General features: G+C 43.4%; 1 protein-coding gene across 1 annotated transcript in view; it reads left to right on the top strand.

The window, feature by feature from the left end:
* The window catches only part of LOC121328294 (monocarboxylate transporter 2-like), a 65,300-nt gene extending 47,282 nt beyond the window's left edge, over positions 1-18,018 (top strand). Inside the window, exons 3-7 of the mRNA XM_041272940.1 lie at positions 7,274-7,367; positions 10,879-11,226; positions 14,176-14,387; positions 15,851-15,944; positions 17,462-18,018. Of these exons, the coding sequence (XP_041128874.1) occupies positions 7,274-7,367; positions 10,879-11,226; positions 14,176-14,387; positions 15,851-15,944; positions 17,462-17,673 (960 nt within the window). The 3' untranslated portion in view covers positions 17,674-18,018. The remainder of the gene's footprint in view (positions 1-7,273; positions 7,368-10,878; positions 11,227-14,175; positions 14,388-15,850; positions 15,945-17,461) is intronic.
* Positions 18,019-21,859: the final 3,841 nt, after the last annotated feature.

The raw sequence follows: 21,859 nt of genomic DNA, 5'->3' as shown, positions 1-21,859 counted from the left end.
GTGTTGAACAGAACTATTTAGATCTATTAAATACACCCGGTCATCATTATCATTAACACCTTTATCCGATCACTAGAAATAATTATATAGCAATCAGTGTGTTTTCACAGTCCATTACACTAACATTCTATATTCAGCAGCAATCTGCCACATAAATTAAACTGTAATTACACCGTGTAACAATTTTTTTTTTTTTTTGGTTCCTGGGTAGTAAGTGTTATTTCCTAATTGCTTTTGCCTCAAAAGTATAGAAAATGACTATTATTCCCCACAAACTTTGCTTTTGTGACCAGGACAGTGATATTTTGAAATGTACCTATTTTCCAGAACATTCCAGATAGATTCAGTGCTGAGTAAACTTGGAGTAACTTCTAGAACTTTCTAGAACTTTCCATTAATATAAATAGTAGTATAAATACATGGGGCCTTAAGCCCACCAGTTCAGTTTAGTTCCAGCTGCCTAAGTGGATACATATCTGCATTTTTCTGAGAGGGCATCAAGAGGCTGCAAGCATCTGGCAGACGCATTTTGCTATGTCTGCGGCCAATTTATCAAGACAAGAGCGAAAAAGTACTCAGTGGAAGCATCTGCTAAGATGTGTGAGGCCTACAAGGCAATACGGGGCAGTTTGTCTGTTACTGAATTCACGGAGCAGTTTGTCTGTTATTGATTTCAAGGAATGATCACTTTTTGGTACCTGCCATTGTTTGAAAAATATTCTCTTTAAATCGTTAGACAGATAATTAAATTCAGAGGCGAAACACACAGTTAGATCACTTTTAGTGTTTTGCACTTTCTTTTTAAGAGGTATCTCTCAGTCACAATCTTTAGCTTGGTACATCGTTTCTTTAAGAACACGGTCATCATATCCTCGGGTAATAAATTTGGAGTGGATTTCTTCAGATTTAATTTCAAATTGTGACTCTGTGCTACAGTTTATTCTTACCCATAGGAATTGACCTTTAGCTTAACTATGTATTATTTTCTGTTTCATGTATTTATATCACGTCTGAGAACATTAAAAGTCACTTAAGCATTATGAGACCGATGTATGTACTCACAGAGCAATTACGTGTTTAATGGTGCGGGTAATTTCTATTTGTGACTAGAGCCTTTCCTGGAGAACAATGTAGGCGGTCACAGGCTCCACTGACTCTCCTTGACCACCAATGGGAGAAGACGCTAGGGATCCTCTCAAAAGTGTGTTGCGTTGACTGAGATGTTAGTTTTTCCTCTAAACAAACAAACACAAGAAAGCTTCATGCACACAGTAACTATCAGCAGCTAATGAAAAAAAGGGACCTAAAAAGCCCAACTTGGTGTGGCATTATTTATTTATTTGGTATATTTGTTTGTCTTTATGGGAAAATATGACAAGGTCTGTCTTTTTCATTGTCACCCCAGCTCAGCAACCCAGTTACCAGTCAAGGAGGACTGAAGCAAACACCTCCTTTCAACCCTCAAGCCTAAGCAGTGGATGTCACCTGGAGACCCAGCCCAGCCCAGCCTGGGTGTCTCCAGGAGGGCTCGTCAGGCACGTCACCCACCAGGTGTCACTGTAGTTCAGTATGTGCCAAGGAGATTTTCCTACATAGCTTGCAGGAGTGCAAAAGGTCAATGCAGCATTTCTTGTGAGCCAACCTGCCAAGATCGTCAACTCAATCAAGATCTAAGACAGCGAGCTCCCGATCACATAATCACACTGCGCTCTAATGCCTTTACCAGGTAAACCACTGGAATTCTGGTGACCCTGGTGCTATTCAAGTCAAAAAAAAAAAAAAAAACCCAGGGAGGGAATAGTGTCACACGGTGACCCTGCGATTACCAACGTTCAAAACTGATTTTGTTGAGTAATCAAATTACGAAATACTTCACGAACAAGTGCTATTCTGCAGTAACTTGAAACTTATTGACCGTAGTAAAATGTACCATGTAAAGCACTATATAAGCTGATATCTTTGTTGTAATAATATGTCTACATTCCAGGAAATGAATTTTGTCACGAGCCCTTCATTTTTAGGAATACATTCCCAGCCCTTGTCTTGTCATAGGCTTGACTCTACTACAGCTGATTACCCTGGGAATGCACTGACCTTCCTTGCTCCTGCCGTGCCTTTATGGCAGCTCGCTTGGCTGTCTGAAAGGAGGGACACCAAAGACAGGGATTATAGGATCTGACTGTGGGATAATCAATATAGGGCCCAGGGCTACCTTTATTATACAAACACGGCCACCATGTGTAACTAGGTCTTGAACGATTCCCACAACTGACTGACTGACAGAGCTCTTTAAAAACACGGGGACATATAATGAGCCACACATATGAATGCCATGAGTGTTTCTTAAACAGGTAAAATAGAAATTGTGACACCTGCCTGTAAATTCAAGTTACTAGGTTACTATAGAGTGTGTCATATTTGCTATATACGATATGAAAGTATGCACAGGGGTTGGACAGGACATACATAGCACAACACAAAGAGTGTATAGTTACATAACATTCCTAAGTGATTACCACTAATTCGGTCTGGACAACTTTGCGATTTAAAAGACAAACTAAACAAAGAAAAACTTGAGGATAAAAACAATGGCAAAAGCATGTATTGCTGCATTTTATCTTGGTTTTGGTGCCTCCTTCGTATTTTGAATGACAGCTCTGCAACAATGTGTGGAAGTTCCTCAGCCAGACATCTAGACATACTTAACATATCAGGCAAAAAAAAAATAATCTAAATAAATATCAGCGGTTGATGTTTGTATTTTAGTAGTTTTGTTATCCAAATCACCTTGAACTTAGTTCAAATAAACCCATCGTGAAAGGGTTCACGCTTTCTTCTTCAAAGAGCAGATGTGGAAAGGCATTGTTTCTCTGTGTATTTAGGGTGCTGCTGCATTATCTGCTTGTGTTGTAGTACCTCTAAGGTATAACAACGTCTTCAATGCGCAGTGAGAGGTACAAAGGACTTGACAATGGACTGAACACTGGCACCTTGCCAGATAAAGTTCAGACAGCTTGTTTTTTAAGCTTGTGAATGAATTAACAGGTCTGCTACAAACCAGTACTAATTTGCCTACCGTTTCCAAGGTGTTGACCACCGAGTGCACAGCTGCCAGACAAATGGATGGGAATTACTTATTAACTTGAAAGCTATAATTTAAACACAGTGTAGGGAATTTCTAACACAGGGGGAGCGGAGGGACCAGGACTAAAATGCATGCAAATTATTTCCTGTCCTCTTCACTGCCTTTGTAAAAGTGCAGTTCTGTAATTTTGGTCATTTTACCCTAACCCTTTCCTATGCTTATATCATGTACTTAACATGTATGTCCCATTCTGTGCCGTGTTTATTTAAAACACTGTGATGCATGTTCTTTACTGTGCTTTCACAATGCTTGTATTATGACTGGCTGCGTTCCTGTGCTTTTACTGGGGTACACCTCAACATGCTTACTGACAAAGTTATAGGTTCTATAGGACACAGTCATAGTTTGATATGGTCTTTCTTTATATTATTGTGCTCTTCTGCGGTTGTCTGTTGTGGGACAGCTTGTAAAAGCAGTGAGAGAGAATACTGTAAGTGAAGAACAACACACACAGCACATGCAATGAGAGGCCCGAGGGTTATTAGATCTATAATCAGGCATTGTTGATTAAAAATCATTTTGTGCCAGCAGTATCAAATTACCTAGACATCAGTTCCAAAGAGAAAGCTATTATATAAAGTATGTACAAACTATGTTAAAATTAATTAAATGGAAAACAGTCAATAAACTATATGAACTGTGCCAGCCATACAGTGTGTCGTGTTTAAAACTTTTCTTGGGCTTATGTCACATAAATGGTTTGACACAGTTCTATGGCTATGAAACGCTGATGCACGTTTATTATACAAACAAAACACTGATACCAAAGCAAACAGCACGTAGGCCAAAACAGACAGACAATAAGCAGACAGAAACAAACACTGTGAACAAACAAGTATCGTGCAGGTCTGAGTTGAAATTCTCAACACAAAAAGTGAAGGTACTCATATGCACAGCCGAGTGTAAACATTTTAAAAATTGAGACAATTTGAGTGCCAGTGAATAAATACTTAAATAAATTTACACATATTGGTACACAACACATTTATAAATAAAAAATAAGCCTTAAAAAATAACTGATCAATTATAACCAATTCACCATAAACAAAGTAAGTTGAAAATACTGAAAGCTTTGTATTCTCTGCACGTATCACTCAGTCCTGTACTGTAATAGAACACTTAAGTTAAACCTTAAATGACAAGCATTAAGAAATATTACAGTAGTAACTGGTAGAAAGGAAGTTGTATTTCAAAATATCCTAAAAAAGGGATGATGTTATAAAAAAATTGTATAAAAAACAACGGTAAACCCAATGAATGGCATTGGGACCAAGGGACTTTCATCTTCTACTGGTGGTTGGTTATGAAAACCTATACGGACCGGAATCCATCCATAAGCGACTCGCAAAATAGTAAAAATACAGGGTCGACGGTTATCGGGGGAGGTACCTCACTGAGGAGCCAGGGCCGGACGGAAGGAGAGTGACGTCCTCGGTCCCGCCTGCCGGAGAAATAAGTAGTCGCTCCGCAAAGCTCACTTCCTCTTTTGCATTGAAGCCGCGAATGCGAGTGATGCGACCTCACAAGGTTTAGTGGTCGTCTTCTCTTTTAGGAAATCAGGGTTACGGTAAACTAATGTTCCCTTTCAATTCGAAGACTACCACCAACCAATACTTTTGGGAAAGTATACCGGAGCCATCGCGAGGGAGCATGAGCGGACAGGATATGAGGGGTGCCTTGCTACCGCCAAGTAGCGTTGGAGGTGCACGCGTGCACCCTCAAGGACCCTTGTGCCTAATGATGACATAGAGGGATCTACCACATTGATGCTGTAGAACCTGGTGAATGTATGCAGAGTAGCCCAGCTAGCCGCAGTACAAATGTCAGTCAATGATGCACCTCGAAAGAGCGCCCATGACATGGCCACCCCTCTAGTAGAATGCACAGCTACCCTCCCCGGGTAGGGGTAGGCCGGCCTCATTATAAGCAGTCAATACTGTGTCCACAATCCAGTGGGCTAGTCACTCTTTTGAGAGGGCTTGCTCTAGGGTCCTTTCACCATAGTAAATGAAGAGCTGGTCAGACTGATACAGCGCCCTCGTCCCATCCATATACTCGCTCAATGCCCTCACCGGGCAGAGAGAATTCAGTTTCCTATCCTCCTCTGAATCAAAGGGAGGGGGATGGAAAGCCTCTAATTCCACTGATTGGTTCAAGTGGAAAGCCGTAATCACCTTAGGTAGGAACGCAGGGTTTGTGTGTAATGATAGCCTGTTTCCATTATCCCAGACGCACATACAGGAACTGTGCACAGACAGAGCCTGCAGCTCACTGACCCGCTTAGCAGAGGTGATGACCAATAAAAAGGCTGTCTTCATAGAGAGATATTTCAGCTCTATGGAATGTATAGGCTCAAACGGGACCTTACTGAGAGCCTCCAGTACCACGTCTAAACTCCACTCGGAGAGGGCATCCCTTCTAGGGAGACGCAGTCAGCGAGCACCCTTTAGAAATTGGGTTGCCAGAATATGGGCTCCCAGAGAAACTGAGTCTACAGGGACATGGCATGCAGATATAGTTGCCAAGTACACTTTCAGTGTAGAGGGGGACCTGCCCACCTCTAGCAGATCTTACAGAAACTGTAAAATAATTGCTATGGGGCAGTAAATAAGGTCATGCACCACTTCTGAAAATACCTCCATTTATAACCATATAATGCTCTTGTGGAGGATGCCCTAGCATTCGGCAGTGTACTAACTATCGCATCTGAGAACCCTAAGGCGGACAGACAGTCCCGTTCAGGGGCCAGACCCACAGTTGGAGTCTGCCTGGTTCTGGGTGCCAGAGGGTGTCTTTCTCCTGACTGAGGAGATCTATGCACTGTGGGATGTCCCAGGGCTGGCCCTACAGCAGCTTGTAAAGTTTCGAAAACCAGATTCTCCTTGGCCATCTGGGGGCCACCAGGAGAAGTGTCGCTTTCTCTCTCCTGACTTTTTCCAGAAAGGCAGGGAGTGGCGGTATCAGCGGGAAAGTATATAAAAGCATTCTGGGCCATTCATTGGCTAGGGAATCAACGCCTTGTGGACCTCCGCAACTGTTGAGGGAGAACCACAGGGGTCAATGAGTCGTCTCTGCCGAGGCAAAGAGATTGACCTGGGTTTCCCCGAAGTGATCCCAAATGTGCTGCACCACCTAAGGGTAGAGTCACCATTCTGACAGGACTATCCCTTGAGAGGAGGTCTGCCACCCAGTTCACCATTCCGCGAAGGTAAACAGCCCGGAGGGACAAGAAATGCTTCTGTGCCCAAATCAGCAGCTGGAAGGCTGCGCGGTGTAACCCCGGGGACCGAAGCCCACCCTGTTGGTTCACATACGCTACTACTGACATGTTGTCAATGCGCATGAGGACATGTCCGTTCTGGAGCACAGGAAGGAAATGCGGGAACGCAAGGTGCACCGCTTGGAGCTCCAGCATATTTATATGCAGGGATGTTCAGCAGCCCGTCCAGGACCCGCTGACTCCTCTGCCTATGCAGATCACACCCCAACCCAGGCTGGATGCCTCTGTCATCACCACTTGACAGTTGTGTATCACCCCTATCACCACACCTTCACGTAGGTGCAGGGTTTGTCTCCACCAGCATAGGACTTTCCAGCATGAGTGAGACACCATCAGCCCACGGTGTCTGTCTCACTTGGGGCGTAGACGAAAGGCATTGAGCCACGATTGAATGGGGAGCATACGAAGTAACCCAGTTGGAAAGCGGATGAGGCTGCAGCCATCAGACCCAATAGTTTTTGACACAACAGAAGGGATGAGGATGCCCTCTCCGAGCTACACTGTGGACCCCTGTTGAAACAGGGCCAGACAGTTTTGAATAGCCTCTACTCTGTTGTCCGACAGATAAGCTCGCATGGTGAGAGACCCAAGAAGACCCAGTCTTGCTAGATGGTTTGTCACTCTTGCCGTGTGGGCCACTGCTCCTTCCTGCGACTGGGAACAGATCAACCAGTTGTCTAGGTAGTTCCTTTGAAAAGGTGCGAAGGGGGCTAAGGAGAGGCCAAAAGGCAGCACGGAAAACTTGAATATGCTCCCCTGAAAGGCGAAGCAGAGATATTTCCTGTGCACTGGACGGATAAAAATATGCGTCCTTCAAGTCCATTGTTAACCAATTGCCTGGCTTGCAGACGGTCCCACAGGTCACCAAGCAGAGCCATGGGAATCGGTATCGTCTGCCTCTGGATCGTCTGGAGCCACTTGCTGAGGCGTCTCATGTTCTCGGTGAGAGCACTGTAGGATCTCTTCTACTGCTGGCCCCATATGCCCCAGGGTTGAACAGAGCCATTTAATCTGCATCAGGACCCTGCATTGCGGGTTCAGGCACACAGGGTCCTTGGACAAGCTCCCCACTAGCAGAGCCTTGCCCAAGGCAGCAATAGTCGAGTCCACTGGGGAAAACCCACCAGGCCCAGCTTGTCTGCGCCCTGTAAAGAAGCGAGTGTGGCCGCTTGCTTCAGCACACTGGGCGCTGAGGCCGGACGATCCCAGGAGGAGCGTACCTCCTCCATGAAATCTGGGAATGCTGGGTAGGGTCTGTCTCCTGAACAAGGACCTGTTGTGGATCAACTGCTGTTGGACAAGGGCTGACATGGAGCTCAAAAATGAGGCACGCTAGCTTCCAACCTCGGAGCTAGGCTCTGCCTCAGTAGAGAGTACAGGTTCCTCTCCTTCCTCCATTTCAGTGGGGAAGGAGTCCTCGTTCCAGGAAGCCGCTATAGAGAGCGTGTCCTCCTCTGCTGCCATCCATGTGAATGATTCCAGCTCATCCTAAACTCCAAAGAGCATGCTGTGTATGTTTTCTGTATCTGATGATAAATTTGGATAACCCGTAATGCACAGAGGTTAAAGTTAGGGATTGAGATTCTGATTATTTAGGGTTAGTGGTAGGAGTAGGGTTAGGATTATTGTTTAGGTTTAGGTTAGGGTTAGGGTTTAGAGAAAAGGTTTCGTTACAAATTCTGAATCGTGAACTACAAATGGAACAGGAGGCCCAGTTTCATATGGAGAGTTTTACTGATGGGTTATTGGGCTTTATTAATAGATTAATGCTCCTCTACAGCCTACCCCCAAATAAGTAAAAAAGAAAATCTCATTAGGCATTTGCTAAATTTGTGTTTGACATCTCCGGATTTTCATGAGTTGCAAAAATAAAATTAGACATATGTTTCACCCTGTGCCTTCATCAGTGTGCTGATTGAAATGGTGATATAATCATACCAAGGAACTCTCTGAAACATTTGTCTGTTTGTTAGATATTAGATTTTTTTTTAACCAAACAGTTATTTAAAGAAAAAAAAATACAATACAATAACAATATAAGTTTTATGAATAGGGCCTATTGGCAATTCCAATCCTAATGCAATTAATATAAATAAAGCTGTACAAATTGTCTCATGTTTCATAATAATATATCAGGTGTTATATTCTAGAAAATAGACTGCCTTTAATTAACTGCCAACAGTTCAGAAAGCTTATTATGTTAGGCTTTGGCTTATAAAGGCCTTCACACACCGGACGCAATGCAACAAACCAATGTGTAGTACTACACAACGCACCGCGACAAAAATGGAGCAGCTAGGGAACTGACCAATTAGGAACAGAGCTTCCCTTGAGTGTCTTCAGCAAACAATGGCGGAAGAAAAAATCATTCTTGCAGAATCAAAATACCTGGAGCTGTACAATAAAGAACACAGAAATTATAAAGAACATCTGGCAGTGCATTTCCAGGGAACTGGATATAGCTGACATGTGTGGTTTGTTTACCTTTATAGAAATAAGCATTCTGAAAAGCTATTATGTATTGTATGTTTTTGTTAGCTGTATAACAAGATTATCATATGTGCTTGCTTTCCAGCTGATGATATAATCAGAGGAGAGTCGCCTATCACATTGCTCACACCTGTCTCCACTGGTGTGAAAGGGAGTGTCGCAGCGAAAGGACCATTTTATCATAGAACAAATCGCGTCCAGTGAGTGGAGCCCTAAAAACTGTATTCAGAAGCTTAAACGTTTCAAGTGCAGTACTGGTGCATGTACACTAGGTGGCTTGGTGAGTTCACATTCGTTCCAGAAAGGCACAGGACTTTACTGTCTACTGGCAGTGTAAAGGTAATTCACAGCTCAAGGTGAATGTGTGGAAAATATAAGCAGCCCAGGTATTTGAATCAGAAAGTTTGAATTATGTTGCTGTTATTAACCAAGTAAATATGCCAATGGTCACATAGAATGTCATAGGATTATTATTTTGAAATTAATTGTCTAGTTATGAATATAACACAACAAATGCTCACACATTCATAGGAATAAGACCTTATCCATTGGACTCATATGAATTTGTGGCCATTATTTCAACCATCTGTTGCATTTTGTCCAGTACACTAGGCAATCATTTTAAATGTGTTGAGAGGCACATTTGCTGTATCATATTATTGTATATTTCTCTTTTTAAAAAACATTTTTTTTTTTTTTTTTTACTGAAGTTTGGAATGTGTATGTACATTCCAGTATATAGACAATGCTATGGATTCCTCAGTGAAAACACTAATACAATTAACTGATCTATGTTAATTGACTAGATATATATATATATATATATATATATATATATATATATATATATATATATATATATATATATATTAGTGTTAGGGATAATAGCACCAGAGTCTATGTACATGTGAGGCACGTTTGTAATTGCAGTGTCCGTCGGATTGACGTTCTGCCAAAGTTCTGTAGTAATCCTTCTTTTCAACAGGTACTGTACTGTTGGATAACCAATGTAATATGTACTGTGCTCAACAGCTCAGCAGTTTGTACCATTCACTAAGCTGACCAACTCAGTAGCTTTTAACAATCACTGTGCTAATCAAATCAGCATTTTGTACCAATCACTGTCTTCATCAACCCAGCAGCTTGTATCAATCACTACTCGTCAACCCAGCAGCTTGTATCAATCACTACTCGTCAACCAGCAGCTTGTACCAATCATTGTTCATCAACCCAGCAGCTTGTACCAATCACTGTTCATCAACCCAGAAGCTTGTACCAATCACTGTTCATCAACCCAGCAGCTTGTACCAATCACTGTGCTTGTCAACCCAGAAGCTTGTATCAATCACTGCTGTTCAACTTAGCAGCATGTACCAATCACTGCTCATCAACTCAACAGCTTGTACCAATCACTGCTCATCAACTCAACAGCTTGTACCAATCACTGCTCATCAACTCAACAGCTTGTACCAATCACTGTTCATCAACCCATAAGCTTGTACCAATTGCTGTTGTACCAATCACTGTGCTTGTCAACTCAGAAGCTTGTACCAATCACTGTGCTTGTCAACCTAGAAGCTTGTACCAATCATTGTTCATCAACTCAGCAGCTTGTACCAATCACTGTTCATCAACCCAGAAGCTTGTACCAATCACTGCTCATCAACTCAACAGCTTGTACCAATCTCTGCTCATCAACTCAACAGCTTGTACCAATCACTGCTCATCAACTTAGCAGCTTGTACCAATCACTGTTCATCAACCCAGAAGCTTGTACCAATAGCTGTTGTACCAATCACTGCTCATCACTCAGAAGCTTGTACCAATCACTGCTCATCAACCCAGCAGCTTGTACCAATCACTGCTTAATCAACTTAGCAGCATGTACCAATCACTGCTCATCAACTCAGCAGCTTGTACCAATCACTACTCATCAACTAAGCAGCTTGTACCTATCATTGAGGGGTCCGGGGTCACGACTCGGTGAGCCACCGTGGCCCTGGGCAGGACGAGAACGTCAGCAATAACAATTGCAAGGCTGAAAAGAGAGACCTCGCTTCAGAAGAGAGCCAGGTGTTCCTGGGGCAGAATGCCAATGGATTCCTGGCTGGGAACGCAAACCCACAGCATCCTACGCAAGCTAGCAAGATCTTAGACTTCTCCCTGCTGAAGGACCCCTTCTTCTGCATCTACACCTGGTCTGTAGTGTTTAGCCAGCTTGCCTACTTCATCCCCTACTTCCATCTCTCTGCCAGGGCTGAGACTCTCGATATTGACCCCATGGACGCCTCCTTCATCATCTCGGTGGCGGGTGAGTGAAGTGGAAAGGAGTTCCTTACCACTCGCCTAACGGAAAAGCCTTTACCACTGTGCCAAAGAGCCGTACCAGTAGACTTTAAGTCGCAAGTGTGTTGGTTTTGGTTTTGGAGAGCCGCTACGCATAGATAGCCTCTTTCAACTCAACACAATCTCCCAGCCAGTGTCTCTCTCCCTGCTTTAAGCTCTGTGTTGATGAGCCGCAGTAAGGTAGATGCGTTGCTTGCCTATTCAAATGAACTGCGATTCATTGTTGTAAAGTGCTTCTGACAGCAAGGGGATCCTAGGTTGGTTCAATCCAGGAACTGTCTTTTAATGATTGTATAGTAATCTTGTAACTAGTTTTTACAGGGAGGTTCGTTGAAAACGCTGAGATGTTGGCACCTTGTCGGAACCTTTCTGCGTGGTATAATAGCTATTCACATTTATTTAGGCGGGCAGGGCACCATAAACAACCTGTCCAGAAGAATGCCCGTATCGGTTACCCTCTCAATCGGGCAAGCTCTTCTCAAGATATAGCCAAGTACACATGTGACATCCCTGAGGACACTCTCCGCTGTATAACATTTCAATTAAATCCAACAGCCTGTTCTTGTCAATAAAATGCATGAATTTCTGAGTCTCTGCATGCCTGCAGCGGTGTAGCGTAGTTCCAAGTTAGAAACAGCTCTGTGGGTCGAGATTGGCTTCGATCAATGCCACTGGCTTCTGCAATTGCTTATACCAGGCATCATTGTGCCTTGCCTTGCCATGGTTTTACAGTGCTGCAGTGGCCCCCAGTCTACGAGCTGGGCAGTGGAAGCAACAGGAAAAATGTTCAAAACAAAAATGCTAAATGTGAAACAAGCGATACTGATAATAATTACTATAGTGCAGGCCTGACATTTAAAGAAAAGAAAAGCGCTTGCTTGTTTTTGAATAAACCTTTGAATGAATCTGTAAGTGCTAGATGAGACTGTTCCACATGGGGAACAAAAGATGGGCATTGGTGCACTTTGCTTTGCTGTTCCCATAATGTTTCTACATGCAGCACTAATCCATTGTTGAAGATTGCCGCTATGGAGACGGGAGACAAAACTGTGCCCAAGCATGTGAGGTGGTTAATATTTCATGCACAGCTGCCCAGTGCAATGTGCCCATTGCCAGCTCTGCTGACAGAGTTTAAAGGCAAGTGCCATCCAACTGGCATGAAAGGGCCAGCCCTGTGGGGTCCTGTCATACAGCACAGGCTAGGAGGGGGAGGGTGGCTATCCTGAGAAGCTGGTGAGCCCAGGGCTGGGAGGTGTTCACAATGAGCTGTCTGTGTGCAAGAGAGAGCGTTTCAGTAAGCAGGGGGCTCCGCGCTCCCACCAGCTCGCTCTCTGACTCAAAGGGCTGCTTTCAGCCCTCGCTGCCAGGCAGAGAGGTTTGTAAACAGTCTATAGCTTTGGGCACTGCTGACTCCCTTCCACGGTTGCTAGGCAACCGCTTCGGAGCGCCTCTGCTCACACGGGCACAGGGAGTCTGGAGGTTAGTAAACTGACTGGGAATATAGAGAGAAGCAGCATTGCCAGTAGACTCAGAATGAGGTGGGAAAAACCTGTAGAACTTTATATAATGACCCTGCTGCTTTTTTTAATTGCCTACTACGCAAAGTCCAGTCAAAGCTGAACTAAGCAAGGCACATACAGGTTCCCCCCAGTCCTTAAAAACATACAGGCTGTCTATAAACCCATGCAGTTCAAACACTGCCCCTCTTGCACCACTCTCAACTTGAATTGCATTGTCTTCACTGAATTAACAGGAGGCAGTATTAGTGAGATCAATTCAGTGGAACCCTTGCTTCTCCTCTCCGCCAGCCCAATTCATGATTTAACCCTTTAAGCCACGTATGTGTCCCACTAATACAAGGATGCTAACTTATTTATTTTTTGCAATGAGGTGCAGGAAACAGGGTTTCAAATCTACTGACAGGTTGGATCCAAATGGTCATCCACATCGTGATGCTCCCAGGACTCTCAAATGTATTCTAACACTGTGAGAACAGCAGGCTCTCAATTCCTTCAGTACCATAACTGGGTTAAGGTGCAAACTGCACTGGATCAGCAGCTAGCTAAGCAGCTCCACTGTCGGTGCCAGGGTCCGACACATTCACTTCCCTGACACTCTATCCTATTGGAAACAATCCTACTGGGAGTGGACTAAGTGAAGGGTTGCCTGAAGCTGCAGTGTGGAAGCCCATCTGCATTACCGAAAACCCAGAGTTCTCTCCACTGGCCCTGTCTCTCTGGCATTGCAACAGCACAGTCGAGTCTGTAACATTTACTTGGACCGTTTTAGTTAAAGGCAAAAGAGAGCAGAGGACCCAGATTCAGCTTGGCAAGTAAATAGCAAATCCATTCCTCTCTGGATCTCTACAATGGAGTAAATACCAAACCTATTCAAGTTGGACATAAACATCACATTAGGGTTTTGAAGGACAAAATACCTGTGGCTAATACAATTTTAGTAATTAACTAGCGCAGTCTATTTTAATATCAGTGGATCCCTAATACCTCATAACCCAGCTCTGTGTTGAACCATTTTATTTTAGTGATGTGGGGAGTCCAAATAAACCCTCCATCTCCAGTTAGACAGTCTGCAGCTGTGAAAGTTTCAGAGGAAGAGCACAGAGGCTCCAGCAGTGTGGTTTTGAAAGTGTATTCAATTCCTCCCGTTGTGTCTAGTGTTTCTGGCCCGTACTGCTGCCTCTTATTTTAAAGGTGCAGCATCCATCCAGCCAGGCAGGTTTCAAACCTCAGTTCTCCAAATTGCCTCTGATGCTGCTCTGGCCTGTCTTGAGCAGAGCTGGTGGGTAGGGCGGGTTTTCAAGCCCTGCGCTAGACGTTCCACTGCTGCTGCTCTTCAGTCCACCCTGAGTGGCTGGGAGAAGTTCAGCAGTTGACTGTGGAATTCTCTCTTCCAGGTATCACCGAGACCGTCTCCCAGCTTGTGTCCGGATGGATGACCGATCGGAACGTGGTCCACAAGTACCATTACCACAAGGCCTACCTTATCCTCTGCGGCCTGGTCAACCTGCTGTCGCCACTGGCAACCAGCTACAGCCAGCTCATGGTCTACGCTGTCTTCTACGCCATCTTCTGTGGGGGCTACATGGCCCTGCTGCTTCCAGTCCTGGTGAGCTCTGCCTGGCTATTAACCCACTGTGACCTGCGGTTAGACTACCGTTTATTTGTGATATTCAACCTGGACTCCAGGTTTAACAGCTGATAAATGAAATAATGACTGGTTGGAGGTGTTGATTTGGTCGAGTAAAACAATTTGGAACAAAGTGACGATTGTTCGTTTCTCCGGATCGCACTCTTCATGAATCTGCAGTGTCACGTATTTGATCGGTCTGTTTATTTATTTGTTTTAAATAGAAAGTGAAGCAGCTTCAAGTACAGCTTGTTCATAAGCAGTTCCTGTCAGGCAGTAACAACGTCATGTCAGGAGGCTGCAAGGGTGAACCGGCTCTCTCCTTGCCTATTTCTATCTTTCTGCAAAAAAAATTCCATTCGCATATCAGCGGATCTATGTATGGCTCTCTAGCTGTCTATATCTGTAATTGTGAATATTTGTGTCTTTGGGTGTGTGTGTTGGGTATCTCTGTCAGGGCCCTGTAACAGGACTCTGTGAAGGGAACAGAGTCTCGCTGTTGGAAGCTCAGCTGTCTGAACATGCAGTCCAGACGTGGGGCGGTCTTGATGTTTCATATGTCACTAAAGCCGTCTCAGTGTCCCACTATAAACTCCCTGTCTCTTTAGCCCTGTGCTCCTCCAGTGGAGTTGTATAAGGACTTTGTCTGATCACTCCACTGACGGAGGCTGGCTGCTGCAGCTCAGCTGACAGGGCGTTGCTTTCCAACCCTAGAAACTCTGGTCCCACCCACTTTTATATCTGCCTTGTGTCACGCACCTGCTCAGCAGATCCTCGTATCTGGATTTGTTTGTATAGGAACATGTTCTCTGCAGGACAGGCTGTTCGTGCTGACAAAAGCAGGCTTTCACTTCAAAGGGCAGGAGAGAGCAGATAAAGCATCAATCAAAGCCTCTGGATAATTCAGCAACAGCTAACGAAACACACTGGGTCCTGTTTTGAAGAACAAAAGTTAAGAGCATTGTAAAAAAAGAAATAACGGCATCAAACAGTGAAAGCCTATTCGTGAGTCATTGTCAATAGGATATAGTGAGCCTGACCCTGACACACTCCGCATAGTGTAAACTGCTTTGAGCTGAAGATTCATTTCCAGTCAACTGGATTGAGTCGATAGGCTCACATTTTCCTGTAGGAAGCAGGTGCTCTTTCCTGTGAAGGTGAATTGGATTTTTATTTGATTGCTCATTGCAGAGACTTCAATGCTACACTTCTAGTCAGCTTCAAGAGGTTACATGACAGAAAGCACTTGACATGGAAGCATGTCAGTCATAGGAAAATAACAGATAGTAATGAAAGACACCTTTTAACTTAATATGCGCATCTTAGTTGAAAATAGAAAACATCAGCTCTACAAAGTGAAAGTGATACATACCAAAATAATTGAGGGTGCTGCTGCAGAGTGGTGGTGTGACCAGCAGGGTGCGTGTTTGTGCTCCGTGCAGGTGGACCTGGTTGGGGTGCACCGGATTGCCAGCTCGATGGGGTTCTCCATGTTCTTTGTGGGGCTCGGCTGTCTCACAGGACCCCCCACTGCAGGTGAGTGGAGCTCCGTGACCCTGGGGTCGTGGTAGCGGAGTTAGGTTTCCATCTCCTCCCCTAAAATACTTTGCTCTTCAGTCTGTCTGTGTACAGCATGTAACTCGTCCATATCTAATGAACACTCGGGGCTAAACTAAAAGCACTTCAAGAAAGTGTACCACTAGAACTACAGCTCTGGCCAACACTTTCACCCCCTAGAATTACATCATCTTGCTGCATAAAGTCAAATGAAACCGTAAAATAAAAAATACTGTACTATTTCTACTGTTCGGTAGACTTTTGCTGTATCATTTTTTAATGTCTGATTACATGATGTTAAACAAAAGAGCTAAATTCATAAAGTTTTTAAATTTTTTTTTTAATGTCTCAACCCTAAAACTGTAGGTGATGCAAAACATTTGGCTGTAGCTGTTATTAAACGTCTTTAATTGAATATGTAATGTAATATAAATTGACCATGTCAACAACCTATATTTGACCTGCAGGAATTTCATACTCCCCATCTGCCTGCGTACATGCCAAATGTGGATACAATCCAAGCCAGCATGCTGAACGCTTCCTGGAAATAACTATGGATGTGTTTCGATGCTGTGTTCATATGAGAGAAGATTGAAAATCAAAGCCTCTCTGCTTTCCTGCAGGGCTTGTTAAAGGAGCAGATTCCCAGCTTGTAAAGAGCTTGCACTGAGGATCTGTTACTGTGCCACAGGCTCAGAGCTAATAAAACACAGCCATGATGGGGGTCTACGTCAATAATAGCTCTGCCTCTAGCATGAAGCCATCTGTAGGCATCCGGACCCCTCTACAGCTATGGCCAAAAGCAGAGAACTACAAAGCGGAGCGTAATTCAATATGTTAACATCACATTATCCAGCAGGTTTCATTCGACTTTACAAAGCACAATGAGTTAATTTTATAGGGTGATGCAAAACCTTTGACCGTAGCTGTAGCAGTTATGATAATGCACAGGTAAAAATGTCATTCCTTCTTGCAATACAGTAAGCTGTTAAGGTTTCAATTGTTCTGCTGCATGTGTTTTAACACACTGCGCCCAGGGGACCTTATTTGTTTGCAACTGGCAGAGACCGATCCATGTGCAGATTTGAGTTCCACCCCAGCACCTTATCTGGGAATCAATGAAACGTTTCAGATGTAACTTAATTTAGAGGGGTTTTTTTTTCTTGCTGTTTTAAAAATAGCATGTCTACAGGAGCACATTTCTTCAACATTTTCCCCTGTCGAGTCATCATGTGCTCAGAATACCATATGGGCTGACAAATCTATTTGTGTGTGCATGCTTGGACCTTAATGTAATTAACTCATTTTGCAAGGTAAAGTCAAATGAAACCTGCTGAATAATGTTACGTTAACATATTGAATTACACACCGCTTTGTAGTTCTGGATATACTTAACGAAAACCTGACACATTAAAAAACGTGACATTTCCCATTCTAACATGGAATGCTGTACTACGTTTTTTTTTTTAAAGCCTGTGGTTTGTGTTCTGTTTCAGGCTGGCTGTATGATTACACACAGACCTATGACTGTTCCTTCTACCTGGCGGGTGCCTGCTACCTTCTCTCCTCCATCTCCCTCTTCTTTGAGCCACTGGCACGGAGGTGGAAAGCCAAGAGAGAAACGGAGGCTGTGGCCAGGGAAACAGACTGCAAGACTAACGGCAGTTTCGTCTCAGAGGCTGCGCACAATGGACTGGCACGGCCCTAGCAAACCGAGAGACTGAACTCTTTGGAGAACCAAGGGAGAGAGTGACCTGCCGAATAGACCCAGTGGGAACTGGCCTAAACCAAGGGATTTGGTGCAACGATTAGGCCAACTAAAAGCGGTCTTTCTTTCACCCGCGCTGCATTCGAGAGCCATCGCTACGTTCTTCAAGAATTTGTAATGCAAGAAGAACATCTTGACAATCTGTCATTGTTTGCTATAATCCAAGTTTGAGCCAAATGCACACTTTTATTTTTATTTTTAAACGCTAATGTTTGTGTTTTGGGCTCAAGGGCAACTTGCTTCTAGTTTGCTCTGAATGAGTTGTGCTCAAACTCATTAGCGTTTCAGTGCTACACGCTGTGACAGTGACATTGGTATAGGGTTACAAAGTGCCTTAATGAAAGCCGGGGGGGTGATTTTATGAAGCATTTTCAGCATCAGCATGTGGATTGTATATCTATGTCTGAAATGCTCAAAGTTGTACAGCACTAACACAAGATTCACCATCAACACACTCTGATGCACTGATCATTTGAACATGTGATTGGCTGATATTCCTTGCTGTTTCTATAGTTTCTTCTTGGGACGAGGGGTATGTTTTGCTGCAGAAGCAGCGCAGCGCACATTTGGAACTGGAGCTTATTATGGGAAGGGAAAGGAGACTGGTTTATAGAATGGGTAGGAATTACCACAGAAACAAGAATCTCTAACTAGACGTGTTTCTTGAACTTGGGTCTGAACTCTGCTTTCAGCATTCGAATACCCTATTTTTTACTTTGCAAATGCAAATTGATAATTCCCTTTCAAAATCCAAGAATCAAATGATCTTTGGTCCAGCAGAAGGGTGCCAGTGATGATGTAGTAATGGTATATACACTCACACATACTACTACTGTGTGTGTGTGTAAGAGACCAACAACTGTATAATTCTTACCAATGATTCTTTGCAAGATATATTTCATGGTTATATATTTTGTTATACTGGAAGTCTGGTACTAACGACAGTATATACACGTCTCCGAATGATTACAGGATATTCCTAAATGTGTTAGAACGCACTGTGCTCTCGCACTACATAGACCCGTGGGGGCTGGACGAGAGGACCCCCCCTTTCCCAGCACTCACTAATATTTGCACCCGATATCTATTTTGCATTAACTCTAGAAGGGGGTGTTATTCTAGTATAGGATTTGTAATGATTGTGCACAGAACATTTTGTTGGAGCTGCGCCATGGACTGGAAAGCCATTGGCGGACAAGCCCTCTGTAGCGTCGACTACAGCTGAAGCTGTAAATTGCTGGGTGCCGTTTCAAACGTGCAGTTGCTGGCTTATTTTAGAATGTTTTGGGTCTACTTTTGTGTTGTGAGTTTATGTAAAAAAAAACACAAATAAAGTACCTCCAGCTGCATGTTTGCAGCCTATGAAGGCCAGTGTAGTAATAGTTTTGTAAGTTGCAGACTAAGTCATCCCTTAGTTTGATCTGCCCTCTACTGGTGAACTGTAACAACTTTTTAAGAGACAGCCATACTCAATCACAATCTTCTGGCCATTAATTCAAAAGTTGTGCATGATGATGCGCTGGGGAGACCATATCAAGGCTGATTTTCAGAGCCAGCTTTGCATGATAATATAAATATAAGTTTTATATAAAATAATGTTTATTAGAATTAATATAGATTTAAAGATACCATTTAAAATGATGTCATAATATACAGAACACCATTACATCATGTAAGAATAAACCATGGATTTGAATATAAACAATAACAAGTAGTTGTCATGCCGTCAAAAAACCTATAAATACCTCCAATGTTTTGATTCAAACACAGGCTCCCTTACAATGTAACTTGTGCATTCTATAATATTGCAAAAACAAACTGTTCTCTAATGTGTATGAGATTATTGAAATGGGTAACACGCCTATGAATATTAACCAGTTACAGTGTGGAACTTTTTTTTTTTTCAAATGTTAATAATGTTCACTAGATAAACAGTCAGCCCTAATTTGATCTGCCACTTAGGTAACCAACTGAAATTGCCATTTGTCTACAAGGGGTGTTTTGTATTATTTTTTTTTTATCCAGGAGTCTTGGGAAGTAAACACAGGACTTGTTCAATGTGGTCACTCTACTGGAGATGGTCTTGAATACAGGGTTTCAATGTGGTCACTCTACTGGAGATGGTCCTGAATACAGGGTTTCAATGTGGTCGCTATACTGGAGATGGTCCTGAATACAGGGTTTCAATGTGGTCACTCTACTGGAGATGGTCTTGAATACAGGGTTTCAATGTGGTCACTCTACTGGAGATGGTCCTGAATACAGGGTTTCAATGTGGTCACTCTACTGGAGATGGTCCTGAATACAGGGTTTCAATGTGGTCACTCTACTGGAGATGGTCCTGGATACAGGGCTGGCTGTTATTTGTTAATTTTGCCATTATTGTGTTCCAAAAAGCGTGGATTTCCTGTCTGGAATGGTCCCCGGGGTGATTTTGGTCTAACCTGGCGTTCACAGCGCTGGAAATTAAAGGAATGCCAAGGAAACAATAAAAATGTAGAAAATTATTGTTTTGTCCTTTCTTGCTGGTGGCTCCCTTTGTCCTTTTCAGGACACTGCTGAAGGCTGCTAAGTATGCCAGAGTCGTCGATCATTTATTTTAGTAATAAACCTCAGGAGCCTTTATTCGACAATGTAATGACAAAACAGACACTTATTTTGTTCAAAACACTTTATTAAATATTAAAGTCAATCGGATAAATTCAACTTCCTTCGTAACTAAAACGTCACTATTTAACACTTTCATACAAAGAATAGAACAAAAATGGATATTGCCATCTACAAATACAATGGAAAGTGACACCAGACTGTGTCCATCGCACCTCGGGTTCAGGAAACCCTGGGATTAAAACACAAAGAGCCATGGCTTCATTAGACACAGAGAGCGTGTACTCACCCAACTCTCTCAATGATCCAGTCAGGCTATCTGGAAGACCGGTCCAGCGCAGTTAAGACCCTGGAGAAAACAAACAAACATTTGCTATAGTGTGTAAAAATCCAAAAGTGAACGCACTGCTGTGATAAACTCAAGCACACAGAGACCGGCAGAACTCGGCAGTCGGGGGCAGCAAAAACAGAAGGCATTGTAATACAAAAGTATGCATGTAGAGAACCACTTACCCAACTCTGATGAAACGTGGTGTGTATATTACTAACCTTTGCTCTCAGTTGCTCTGCAAGCCTTTGAAAGATGAATGACTTGCAGCCACACCCTGTGAAACATGAGGGCAGCCTTGCTTGTTTGCTTTAAGCTATTCTGGGTTCTGTTTCCCATTCCCTGCCACTCACCTGGGCATCCTACCAGCACTATACCAACTACTCTACATGGGCTCCCAGTGAAGGATCATTACTCAACAAATATCCTGTGAGAGACCCCCCAATGGAAACCTCTTTAAAAATCATCAAAAGCTGTCTGTGTTTGGCTAGATGCCCTAGGCTTTATCTTCTTCTCCACCCGCTTACTGTTGCGCGGTATATTTAAGAATAACAGATAATGCACTGAACTGCTTGCTACTAATGGAGCCCCTCTTAGCAGAAATCACTGCGTATTTAAATATGCTGAGGCAGCTTTCTTTAGCACTAAAGCAAAATGAACAGAAGAACTGGTTTCCCCTCCTGCCAGCCAAATCCCCAGGAGCTCATTTCATCCTCGGCATGAAATAGACCAGTTTATAATACTGGAAGTAAAAGCATGTTAAATAAACACTGCGAAGCAGTTAGTGCACAACATGAAACGCAATGAGAAACACTTCTGATAAGAGCCTCCATCCCTTCGAGTCCCACCCCCAAAACAGTTCTCTCAATCCAGCACAGAATGCACAGGGCAGGGGGCAAGACTTAAAATGTGAAGCTAGGTTACTGCATATTATTTTTACATCTGAAGGCATGGGTCAAATATAAGCTTGGCGGATTGCAACCACCACAAGACTACCGCACCATGAGGCAAAATAAGCTGCCTACACTTTGGGGAGTCTCTGCACCAGCCCTGGACTGAATAGAGAGGGAGGGATGGCACTTTAGTTCAGGATTATTGAAGTAAACCAACACTGCACCTTCACCACCCTCAGATGGCATACTTTTAAAGCAGCAAAACAATTGGCAATCTTGGTTTCTTGACTCATTTTCC

The sequence above is a fragment of the Polyodon spathula genome, chromosome 1, assembly GCF_017654505.1.
Source record: "Polyodon spathula isolate WHYD16114869_AA chromosome 1, ASM1765450v1, whole genome shotgun sequence".
NCBI lineage: Eukaryota > Metazoa > Chordata > Actinopteri > Acipenseriformes > Polyodontidae > Polyodon > Polyodon spathula.
Note: the sequence above shows the minus strand (reverse complement) of the source record. Positions and strands in the feature narration are given on the sequence as shown.